The 12,543-nt window shown below is 37.3% G+C and overlaps 1 protein-coding gene across 1 annotated transcript in view; it reads left to right on the forward strand.

The window, feature by feature from the left end:
- LOC128552284 (uncharacterized protein C1orf112-like) overlaps positions 1 to 12,543 on the forward strand; it is a gene marked incomplete at its 5' end in the record, with an annotated part of 64,599 nt that overhangs the window by 22,138 nt on the left and 29,918 nt on the right. Inside the window, 7 exons of the mRNA XM_053533314.1 lie at positions 1,367 to 1,453; positions 3,269 to 3,344; positions 4,069 to 4,292; positions 4,884 to 5,035; positions 6,606 to 6,754; positions 9,322 to 9,396; positions 11,784 to 11,870. Of these exons, the coding sequence (XP_053389289.1) occupies positions 1,367 to 1,453; positions 3,269 to 3,344; positions 4,069 to 4,292; positions 4,884 to 5,035; positions 6,606 to 6,754; positions 9,322 to 9,396; positions 11,784 to 11,870 (850 nt within the window). The remainder of the gene's footprint in view (positions 1 to 1,366; positions 1,454 to 3,268; positions 3,345 to 4,068; positions 4,293 to 4,883; positions 5,036 to 6,605; positions 6,755 to 9,321; positions 9,397 to 11,783; positions 11,871 to 12,543) is intronic.

Here is a 12,543-nt window from a genome sequence, read left to right on the forward strand (position 1 = left end):
TAGGCTATGTTCCCAAATTAGCTAGAAAAAACCCTGGTACAAGCCATTAAAAAAAGATGTAAGTGATATAGTACACAATCCTTAATATGTAAATAGATATTATCATAAAACGAGAAATATCGGGTATCAGAATATTCAAGTTTACCTTAAACCCCGCTCAAGTGATTTCCCTTGGGTATGCTGCTTTGAATAAGGCCATTAATTGAAAATTGAACCCCCTTCACCCCCCATCCCTTTCAAAAAAAAAAAAGAAAATAAAAAAAAGAGGTAGAAAATTAATTTTTTTTAATAAGTAAAAGTGTTGTAAAAAAGTGAATGAACTATGGTATCTTAAAATTGACTTCATATGTCAAATAAGAAATTCATGCTGGGGAAAATAACTTGCTGGGGCCAAGCTGATCTTGAAAACACAGATGTTTTTCATGGCCATTTCTGCATTACGCGTAATATTATGTTAGCTTGTATACACATAATTTCTATTAATTATTGTTGATATAGTTAAACAATAATAAAGTACAAATTACAAATAGATAATAAATGCTCGTTTTATCAAATGAGTGATCAGCTAAGCTAATGAAAGGATGGTCTATACTTTAAAAGTGAACTTTTATTGAATATGACAAATTTAGAGTAGTCTAGCATTGATTTCATATATTTCACAAAAAAATAACAAAAAAAAAGTGAACTTCTATCATAACTCCCTGAAAGATATTCTGTCAGAATTTGTGAAAAGACTAAACTAAAAATATAAATAGAATACAATGTAAATGAAAATTATTTGAAAGAAAATTAAATGATATTTTGTTACTTTTTGCTGTCATGTGCAGCAGTAGTGGTGATTTGAGCCACACCATGAGAAAACCAACATAGTGCATTTGCAACCAGCACGGATCCAGACCAGCCTGCGCATCTGCTTAGTCAGGTTAGGATTCATGCTGTTCACTAACGGTTTCTCTAATTGCAGTAGGTTTGAAAGCAAACAGAATGGTTCCTGACCAGAGTGCGCAGATGCGCAGGCTCATCTGGATCCGTGCTGGTCACAAATGCACTATGTTGGTTTTCTCATGGTGCGACTCAGTTCTATAAGGCCATAAAGGAATAGGAACCAGCAGACTTTCGCATAGTCTTCTTGTATATAACTTGTGTACATCTCATGATCTGCAAATTGAATATCTTTCAGAATATAGTAACACCTCTCATTCACAAAATAGCTTTCTAAGCAGGGGATATATTTACTGAATTTGCTTGTATGCGCATTACATTTGACCCAGGCCCTAAGTGCATGGCAGTTGAGGTCAAATGGTTGATGATCCTTTTCATTCAACATGTATTAAAATTTGATGTTTTTAAAATCAATGTTTTTCAGGACAGTAGTGAGATATACGGGGATGCTCTGGCTAGTGTAACAGAACCACTCTCTGTGCTGTTCAAGAAGGCACACGCTCTACAACTGGTAAAGTTTTTGGTGTTTTATAAATTAAAGGCATTGAATTATTCAAAGAATTGAATTCCATGCAGAACTCTGGTTGCCATGGCAACAGAAAGGAAAAACTTTAAAAATCTTCTTCTCAAAAACCAGAAGCCCTAGAGCTTAGATATTTGGTGTAAAGCATTGCCTAGTGGACCTCTACCAAGTTTGTTCAAATCATGACCCCGGTGTCAAAATTGACCCCGCCCCAGGGGTCACTTGATTTTACATAGGAAAATCTTAAAAAATCTTCTTCTCAAAAACCAGAAGCCCTAGAGCTTAGATATTTGACGTGTAGCATTGCCTAGTGGACCTCTACTGAAATTGTTCAAATCATGACCCCGGGGTCAAAATTGACCCCGCCCCAGGGGTCACTTGATTTTACATAGGAAAATCTTCAAAAATTTTCTAAAAATAAACCAGAAGGCCTTGATCATAGATATTTGACATGTAGCATTGCCTAGTAGACTTCTACAAAATTTGTTCAAATCATGACCCCAGTCAAATTGACCCGGCCCCATGGGGTAACTTGATTGTACATAGAAAAAACTTAGAATTTTTCTAAAAATAAACCAGAAGGCCTAGAGCTTAGGTATTTGACATGTAGCATTACCTAGTGGACCTCTTCAAAATTTGTTCAAATCATGACCCCGGGGGTCAAAATTGACCCCGCCCCAGGGGTCACTTGATTTTACATAGGAAAATCTTCAAAAAATTTCTAAAAATAAACCAGAAGGCCTAGAGCTTAGATATTTCAGGTGTAGCATTGCCTAGTGGATCTCTACAGAATTTGTTCAAATCATGACCGCCGGGTCAAAATTGACCCCGCCCCAGGGGTCACTTGATTTTACATAGGAAAATCTTCAAAAAATTTCTAAAAATAAACCAGAAGGCCTAGATCTTAGATATTTGACATGTAGCATTGCCTAGCAGACTTCTACAAAACTGTTCAAATCGTGAGCCCCGGGGTCAAATTGACTCTGCCCCATGGCGTTACTTGATTGGACATAGAAAAATCTTAAAATTTTTCTAAAAATAAACCAGAAGGCCTAGATCTTAGATATTTGACATGTAGCATTGCCTAGTGGACCTCTACAAAATTTATTCAAATCATGACCCCCCACCCCCGGGGTTAAAATTGACCCCGCCCTAGGGGTCACTTGATTGTACATAGGGAAATCTTCAAAAATTTTCTAAAAATAAACTAGAAGGCCTAGAGCTTAGATATTTCACATGTAGCATTGCCTAGTGGACCTCTACAAAATTTGTTTAAATCATGACCCCCGGGGTAAAATTGGCCCCGCCCCAGAGGTTACTTGATTGTACATCAGAAAATCTTCCAAAAAATTTCTAAAAATCATCAGTTTGACATTTGAAACATGTATCTCATATTACTCTGGTGAGCGATCCAGGGTCATCATGACCCTCTTGTTTTATATAATATTGGAGTTTTGGAAGTTAACATTACCTCCATCAAGTTTGATAACTAGGTAGATAGTCTTTGCCACTCTTTGAGTTATAGGCCTTGAATAAGTTTTGAAATTGAGAAAATTGACAACTTGTTTGCTCGATAAGGAGATTATTTTAAAATCTAAAAATAATTTGATGTGACAGGTGTACACTGTGGCAGTTCCTACTCTCCTTGGACTTTGTAGTATTTCAAAGTCCACAGTGGGAAACTGCCACAACTACATCAGAATATTGTGTACTTGACTTCTCATACAGGTTCTGTCCAATTGAAGTGAATGTTGGTAAACATTATCAGCATCAGCTGACATACGCTTTTGTTTTTATGTGCAGGCATTGCTAGGGTTACTGGACAGCATTGTGATCAACAGCAGTGTCTCCCAGCAGGACATAGAGGATCTTTGCTATGGTACGTATATAAAGGAGTTACATACTTGGTTTGTTGGTAACCAGATACAGGAACAATTTATATAAAAAAAGTAACCTGTAGTAGTTTTTAGTAATGACTACTTTTTTTGGTTTAACAACTTCTCATGTCAAATTCAAAGTGATGGGACCTCTCTGATCAAGTGGGTAAGGTTGCTGATAAGGGGCGTTGAATTCTTCATGTGAGGAAGCCATCCAGCTGGCTTATGGAAGATAGGACTGGCGGTTCTTCAAAGTGATCGTTAGAGAATCATTGTGTAAATTATTGCAGTAATTGGAAAGTGGTATATATTTATTACCTAAAATATAAAAACCAAAAATCGTTCAGAAAACTTTAATGTCTAATCTTAAATGATAAACAATTCCTTTAAACTTGTAAACCCTCATATCATTTGAGTCGTGCCATGAGAAAATCAACATAGTGGCTTTGCGACTAGCATGGATCCAGACCAGCCTACGCATCCCCATGAACATTTTCTCAAATTGCAATAGACTGAAAGCGAACAGCATGGATCCTGACCAGACTGCGTGGATGCGCAGGCTGGTCTGGATCCATGCTGGTTGCAAACCCACTATGTTGGTTTTCTCATGGCATGACTTTATTATCAAAGATGGCAGTTCCCGCTGAAGTGCAAACATTCAGACTCCGGGAGTAAAGTACTTGCACAGTATTGATAAATAGCTATTCATTGCTATATATATTCCAGTGTGTCAGGGACTATTTGAGGTATGTCAGATAGTGTCCAGTTTGGACGTGAAATTGGTCGTCAGCCTGTGGAAGGCTGTATCCCGGTTGTCAGGACGACACAAGAACCAGTTGAAGGATGGGCTAGACGTAGATACCATGGTGACCTACCTGTGCACGGAGATCAACAAAGGTTACATGTATTTGTTGCAGCTGGCACCACCATGTGAGGACAAACAAGAACTGGTGAGAATCTGCCTGTTCTATTTTACATATCGGAAGTGAGGAAAGTTTGTGAATGCCATAAAAATATAACTTTTAAGGGACTGATTTTCATGTCATGGTTTTGTTACCCCAAAATTTATCTTAAAATTAAATTAAAATCATGTCAGTTTTGTTCCAGTGAAAAATACCTGTTTCAGACAAGACTAGATTTAAGGCAATAGATGCATTTTCTCACAGTATATAGTTGAAGACATTGCACTAATGAGTTCAAAATTTAGACTTTCACAAAATAAGTGTTAAGTACAAAGACATTTTAGATTTTTGCCTTGGTTTCAAGTTTAGTTGTTATCAAGAAAAGAAGACTAATTCAAGGTGATAAGTTGGAAAAAAGTTGGTTGTGTAAACCAAATCATAGGAAAGACTTTTATCTAAATTCCTCATTTTTTTAGTGTCAAACCACTAAATTAAATTATCTTACTATATCAAACTTAAACAAATATTATAAATATAGATTTAGGAAGATAAATTAGACTGAAATTGGATTATTTTGCTGGAATTATGTCAGTGACACTGTGTTCAGGTAACTTTGCAGACTGGTTTCATTAATTTCAGAGTTTATCCCAGGGAGACAGTGCAGCCTTTCAGAAGTCCCTGAAAGTGCTGGGCTACCAGCTGAGGGTTATAATTTCATTGTTGGACAGTTTTATAGACACTGTGAGTGACTGTGTGAAATCTGCTTATGACATGATCTTAGCTATATTTAGGTGAGTTGCACTCATTAACCAAGTATTTGTAGTTTTTCAAATTGAAGCAACTATTATTAATCAGGTAAATGCTTAAGCATGTTTAGAATCACAAATTTAGCTTTTATACCTAACTGTTTTTGGGCCTATGTGGCCAAGTGGTTGTGGTCACCGACTTCAGATCACTTGCCTGTCACTGCCATAGTTCAAAACCTTTTTACGGGAAGTAGAATTTTCTTCATCTGAGGAATCAATCCAGCTGGCTTACAGGAGGTTGGTCGTTCAACGGCAGACATGTTGGGGAATCAACACAGGTGACTTTTCTAGAGGGGCACCTGGGGGTCTTCCACTACCATTAAATCTGGAATGTTACTATTTGACCTGTAATTGTGTCAGTAAGATGTAAAACTCATCAGGAAAAATCTTAATAGAGTATCATTTTCTGAAGATCTATCCAATTAAACCATTTTAAACACTGTTTTCTTTTTAATCAAAATGTAGTGCCTTATATTTGATTTTATATTTATGCCCCCGAAGGGAGGCATATTATTTTTCAACTGTCCGTCCGTTCATTCGTTAGTCAACAACGTTAACTTGTTTCATGAAGGCACTTTACTCGCGAACCACTGCACCCAGGACCTTCAAACTTCACATGCTGATAGTACTTATTGAGTACACGACCCCTACTGACTACAATTACCAGGTCAAAGGTGAAGGTCACAGGGGCGAACGTTAACTTTTTGCACGAAGGCACTTAACTCGCGAACCAATGCACCCAGGACCTTCAAGCTCCACATGCAGATAGTACTCATTGAGTACACGACCCCTACTGACTTTGGGGTCACCAGGTCAAAGGTCAAGGTCACAGGGGCGAACGTTAACTTTTTGCATGAAGGCACTTCACTCGCAAACCACTGCACCCAGGACCTTCAAACTTCACATGCTGATAGTACTCATTGAGTACACAACCCCTACTGACTTTGGGGTCACCAGGTCAAAGGTCAAGGTCAGAGGGGCCAATGTTAACTTTATGCATGAAGGCACTTCACTCGCGAACCACTGCACCCAGTACCTTCAAACTTCACATGCTGATAGTAATAGTACTCACTGAGTACAAGACCCCTATTGACTTTGGGGTCACCAGGTCAAAGGTCAAGGTCTAAGGGGCCAACTTTAACTTCTTTGCATGAAGGTTCTTTACTCGTGAACTACTGCACCCAGGACCTTCAAACTTCACATGCTGATAGTACTTACTGCGTACACAAACCCTACTGACTTTGGAGTCACCAGGTCAAAGGTCAAGGCATTGCGGGAGGGGGGGGGGGGGGGGGGGCATTTGTCACCATTAGTGACAGCTCTTGTTATTTCATTCTCTTCTTTAAATAAAGAGAGGGATTTGGGTTACTGAATGAAATATTTGTACTTTTAAAACTTTACAGAACATTAATGTTTCTGCTAAACAAAAATCAGTACTGAGATGATTAGCCAAATAAGTATGCACTGCAACAGGGTATATAACAAATTTTAAAACTTTATGTTATATATGTATATTATACTGATATACAAGTCAGTATGTTGAAATACATTTCAGGAGTTTACCACCTAGTATTACTGTTGTCAATATTGCTGTAGCGAGTATAGATGAAATCAGACGTCATCTTGTGAATGGTATAGAGCCTTTGGTCAACTTGCTTGTTCAGAACAGGACGTTTGTGACCTTTATATTGACCCAGGATAGTGGTGTGTATCTCTTTATTTTGCTTTTGACTATAGAGAGAAAATATATCGCTAATGTCTATGTTTCACTATATATACATTCATCAATGTGGAGCTGATGGAGCAGTTGGTCAGGACAGGGCTACTTTGACCATGATAATGATTGTGTGATTGTACCACCCAACAGCAAAGTGGGTATACTGGTTTCAGGTTGTCTGTCTGTCTGTCTGTAGACACAATCTTGTGTGCACCATCTCTCCTCATCCCCTTGACACAATTTAATGAAACTTCTCACAAGTGATCAGTAACAACAGTAGTTGTGCATGGGGCATGTTAGGTTCTTTCAACAACAAAAATTTCAGAGTTATGGGACTTTGTTTCTTGTTAACATACTACGTACATACAGTCTGCATATGCAATCTTGTTCGCGCCTAATCTTCCGAACCCTTGCACACAATTTAATAAAATTTCACACAAGTGATCAGTACCAACCCTAGTTGTGCATGGTGCATGTTACGTTCTTTTTCGATAAATATTCTGCATAGTTATGGAACTTTGTTTTTTTGTTACTATACTGTATACATACAGTCTATATACATACAGTCCACATAATTATGCAATCTTGTGTGCATCAAATTTCAATGTACTGTGTCAGTGCATTGGGGGGTGGGGTGGGGGGTGGTACATTCATCACCTTTAGTGATAGCTCTAGTTTGTGTCAGGAAAAGTTTCTACCTTCATGATTATCATCATATTTGATTCATGTACACTTCCTTAACATCAAGACCTGTCTGAATAGGTTGTACAGAGGAAACTGCCTTGTCAGACACCTGTTTTAAGCAGCCAGTCAGCTAACTTGCCAAGTTGATCTTGTGTTTTTATTTTAACTTGTTTTAAGCAGCCAACTCCCTTGAGAAGCCAGATTTTGTCGCTCACTATGCTGGAATATATACATGATTGATGTTTTTGTTATTAGCTCACCTGTCACATAGTGACAAGGTGAGCTTTTGTGATCACCCTTCGTCCGTCGTCCGTCGTCAGTCCGTCCGTGCGTGCGTCAACAATTTCGTGTCTGCACGATAGTGGTTTCGTTTATGATTTTATTTTAACCAAACTTGCACACAACTTGTATCACCATAAGATCACGGTTCCTTTCTTGAACTGGCCAGATCCCATTATGGGTTCCAGAGTTATGGCCCCTGAAAGGGCCAAAATTAGCTATTTTGACCTTGCCTGCACAATAGCAGCTTCATTTATGATTTTATTTTTACCAAACTGGCACACAACTTGTATCACCACGAGATCTTGGTTCCTTTCTTGAACTGGCCAGATTCCATTATGGGTTCCAGAGTTATGGCCCCTGAAAGGGCCAGAATTAGCTATTTTGACCTTTTCTGCACAATAGCAGCTTCATTTATGATTTTATTTTAACCTAACTTGCACACAACTTGTATCACCATTAGATTTTGGTTCCTTTCTTGAACTGGCCAGATTCCATTATGGGTTCCAGAGTGATGGCCCCTGAAAGGGCCAAAATTAGCTATTTTGACCTTGTCTGCACAATAGCAGCTTCATTTATGATTTGAATTTAATCAAACTTGCACAAAACTTGTGTCACCATAAGATCTCGATTCCTTTCTTGATCCGGTCAGATCCCGTAATGGGTTCCAGAGTTATGGCCCCTGAAAGGGCCAAAATTAGCTATTTTGACCTTGTCTGCACAATAGCAGCTTCATTTATGATTTGATTTTAACCAAACTTGCACACAACTTGTATCACCACGAGATCTTGCTTCCTTTGTTCAACTGGCCAGATTCCATCATGGGTTCTAGAGTTATGGCCCCTTAAAGGTCCAAAATTGGCTGATTTGGCTTCTGCAGCCATATAGAGACTTCATTTATGGTTTTATTTGATACAAACTTCCAAAATATCTTCAACAACAATAAATCTTGGATTCCATGACAAATCAGATCCAATCGTAGGTTCCAGAGTTATTTTATATCTGATTACCTCCCCTGATTGTAATCAAAATGGATTTATATCAGTAAGTACTTATAGGACTTATTTGAAATTTCATTATTGTTATTAGTTGGACTGAGACAATCAGGGTAGATAACTATGGACTGATTTTATGTCAAATTACCTCCCTTTATTTCAAATTAAAATAGGTATATCTCCATAACTAATGAAGATACTGATCTGAAATTTCATTTATGTCAACAGATTTATTTGGCAGATCCTTCTTTTGTTCACTTATAATATTTTTTTTTTTAATTACTTCCCTTTTATGTTACTATAAATAGCTTATTTTTAGTAACTGTTTTATTATTGGCTGTAGGGAAAAACCGAGACCACTTTTCTGTGGTACAACATGGATGGTACCTCCAATTTTTAGGTGTTTTTTGACATATCTATGCCTTGTAAGAATTTTTTTCTTCTTTTTGGTTTAAATTTCTTCCCTTTAATGTTCCTGTCCTTTGGACTTTGATATTTTTTCTGAGGACCTTCTTGTCCTCAAGTGCAGTGATAACAGGTGAGCGATATAGGGCCATCATGGCACTCTTGTTTAAGTAGGTGATTCATTTTTTCAGAGTGTAAACCAGAAGACAGACTTGCAAGGTTAGAGCTCCTGCTGAAAATTGCAGATTGTGTACTTAAACAAACAGGTTTGGAAAAAAATTGCTTTATTTCAAGTTCTTGTCCTACCATATTATTATATCACTTGGGCGTCACCCTTGATATATAATTCAGTCGCATCTGAACTCCAAACAGTGATTTTATTCAGCGACAAATCACTAAATGAGATATATTGTTTCTTAAATAACAGCCAAATAGAGCAGACTTTTAGCTCACCTAAGCACAAAGTGCTTAAAGCTGAGCTTTTGTGATCGCCCTGTGTCCGTTGTCTGTCGTTGTCCATCGTCGTTGTCAACAATTTGACCTGTTAACACTCTTACTAGAGGTCACAAGCCGATCTTAATGAAACTTGGTCAGAATGTTACCCTCAATAAAATCTTGGACGAATTCAATATTGGGTCAAAAACTTTGTCACCGGGTCAAATCAAAGGAAAAGCTTGTTAACACTGTAGGGGCCACATTTATGACTATATCTTCATGAAACTTGGTCAGAATGGTAATCTTGATGATCTCAAGGTCCAGTTTGAATCTGGGTTATGTTTGGTCAAAAACTAGGTCACCAGGTCAAATCAAAGAAAAAGCTAGTTTACACTTCAGAGGCCACATTTATGACCATATCTTATTAAAACTGAATGGTCAGAATGTTAATCTTGATGATCTTTAGGCCATAAGGTCAGGTGAGTGATACAAGGCCTTCATTGCCCTCTTGTTAAATTTACTTAGGCCATCAGCTGAGTATGAAGTGAGAACAACTAAATGCTGGTAAGAAATCTTGTAATGGACCAAAGTTGATGTCACTTTTTCCAGACCAGTTTAGCCAAACTTTATAGGAAACTTTAACTGTCAAGAATTATTGCCCTTTGAATATTCAACATTAGCCAAACTTCATTGAAAGCTCCATTTTCAAGAGAAGGACAAATTATTTTTTTGTTCCTGTCGGATGATTTTTCTTGGAGTAACTGCCCTTTGATTATCCAGCATTAATATACTGTAGTACAATTATTGTCTGAAGTATACCTCAACAACTACAAGCTAGAATTCAGCAAAACTTCACAGGAAGCTTAACTCGTTAGACATATTTTCTTCAGGTTTTTTATGCCCCCGAAGGGAGGCATATTAGTTTTCAACTGTCCGTTTGTTAGTTCGTTCGTTTATCACAACGTTAACTTTTTGCATGAAGGCACTTTACTCGCGAACCACTGAACCCAGGACCTTCAAACTTCACATGCTGATAGTACTTATTGAGTACATGACCTCTACTGACTTTGGGGTCACCAGGTCAAAGGTCAAGATCACCAGGTCAAAGGTCAAGGCGCTGTGGGGGCATTTGTCACCATTAGTGACAGCTCTTGTTTTTAATTATTTTTCACTGAACTGTTGCCCTTTGATTATTCAAAATTAGTACACTTTAGTACCATTTCTTGTCTGTAGTATTCATCAGCATCCAAAGGATGGAATTCATAGGAAGCTTTACTCTTAAGAGGAAATGTGCATATTGTCTTTATGTTCTAGTGGAGTGATTCTTTGATTTATTGCCATTTGATTATTCAAAAAAAGTATACTAAAGTACCATTTCTTGTCTGGAGTACTCCTCAACAAACATTGATTTGAATTCATTGAAACTTCATAGGAAGCTTTACTCCCAACAGAAATGTGCATATTTTCTTTATGTTTTGGTTGAGTTGTTGCCCATTCATTACTTTGAGTTGTTGCCCTTTCATTACTCAACATTCATTTAGTAGATTATAGCGCTGTCATAGTAAGGAGTATTTCTCAGCAATCATTGTCTAGAATTCAATGAAAATTTATAGGATGCTCAACTCTCAAGGTGTGGGTATTATGTTCATGTTCATGGGGTATAATTTTTCAATGAGATATTGCCCTTTGATTATTCAGCTCGGGGCTTTTCATCCTTATATAACAGCCTCTTCCCAGTCCAAATGTTTACTTTTTTTTCCCAACTGTGAAAGATATTTCCCAAAATGCAAGGTAAGTTTCCCAAAATCATGCCAACAGATGATTAAGATTTTGGTTTCATTCTTAAATTAGTATTTTTAGAGGAAGCACTTGACTGGTATCGATTTTTTGTCTCACTAGCTTAACAAAGCAAAGAACCAGGTGTGACGCATTACTAGTCTAATCAGTCATGTTCCATGGCCTGGATTTTAGTGTGTGTTAAGGGGAGATAAATCTAGTTGATATTTCGGTGTTTACTTACGGTTGATTATTTTCCCAAAATAGACAATTGTCGTGCATATATATCATAATTTGTAAGGCCAAGGCCTGTTCTGATGAAAAGCCCCGTCAGCATTTGTTATCAAAACTATATGTGCCAAGTAAGTGAATTCTAGATTTGTATAATCATATTTCAGGAGGCATACAATCAATTCTACGATTTTTTTTTGTTTCATTTCAGATGATGTGTTTCAGAGCTGGATGAGAAGTTTGAATGACAGTGCAACTAGGAGTATATTTGAGCAGATTTTTTTGGCTACATCTCAATGTAAGTATTTTGGAAAGCATGTTTAATGAATATAGAAATTGAGATAGCATTCAAACAACTGTTATGTCAGAAAACTTCATCCCTTTTCAGCTCGACTTTTCGGGCGGGGGGGGAAAGTAGAGCTATTGCACTCACCCCAATGTAGGGGTCGGCTCCTCATTAATGTTTTTGATAAAGTCAAATACCTCTGTTACTATCAAAGCTATTGACTTGAAACTTAAAAACGGTATTTACAGTAAATAACTATCAAAGTCTACACCAGAAAAACAATCCCTATAACTCTGGTTTGAATTTTGACAAAGTTATGCCCCTTTTTAATACGGACTGTTTTTGTTAAAAAAAATTCTATAACATTATATATCTTTTACTATAAAAGCTATTGACTTGAAACTTAAAACAGTTATTTACTATCAAAGTCTACACCAGGAGAAACAATCCCCATATCTTTGATTTGAATTTTACAGTGTTTTACCCCTTCTGAACTTAGAATTTTTTGGTTAAACTTTTTTTACAAAGATTTTACTGGCAAAGCTGTAATTCAGAGTCGAGCACTAAGAAAAGCCGAGCAAGCTGTTTACGGACAGCTCTTGTTGAAACAGAAGACATTTTGATAGATCCCTGTTGGAATCACTTGCCTTCCGGTGTCAGATTCTTTTCTATGAGCAACAATTTG

This window comes from Mercenaria mercenaria, unplaced genomic scaffold (genome assembly GCF_021730395.1).
Source record: "Mercenaria mercenaria strain notata unplaced genomic scaffold, MADL_Memer_1 contig_2230, whole genome shotgun sequence".
NCBI lineage: Eukaryota > Metazoa > Mollusca > Bivalvia > Venerida > Veneridae > Mercenaria > Mercenaria mercenaria.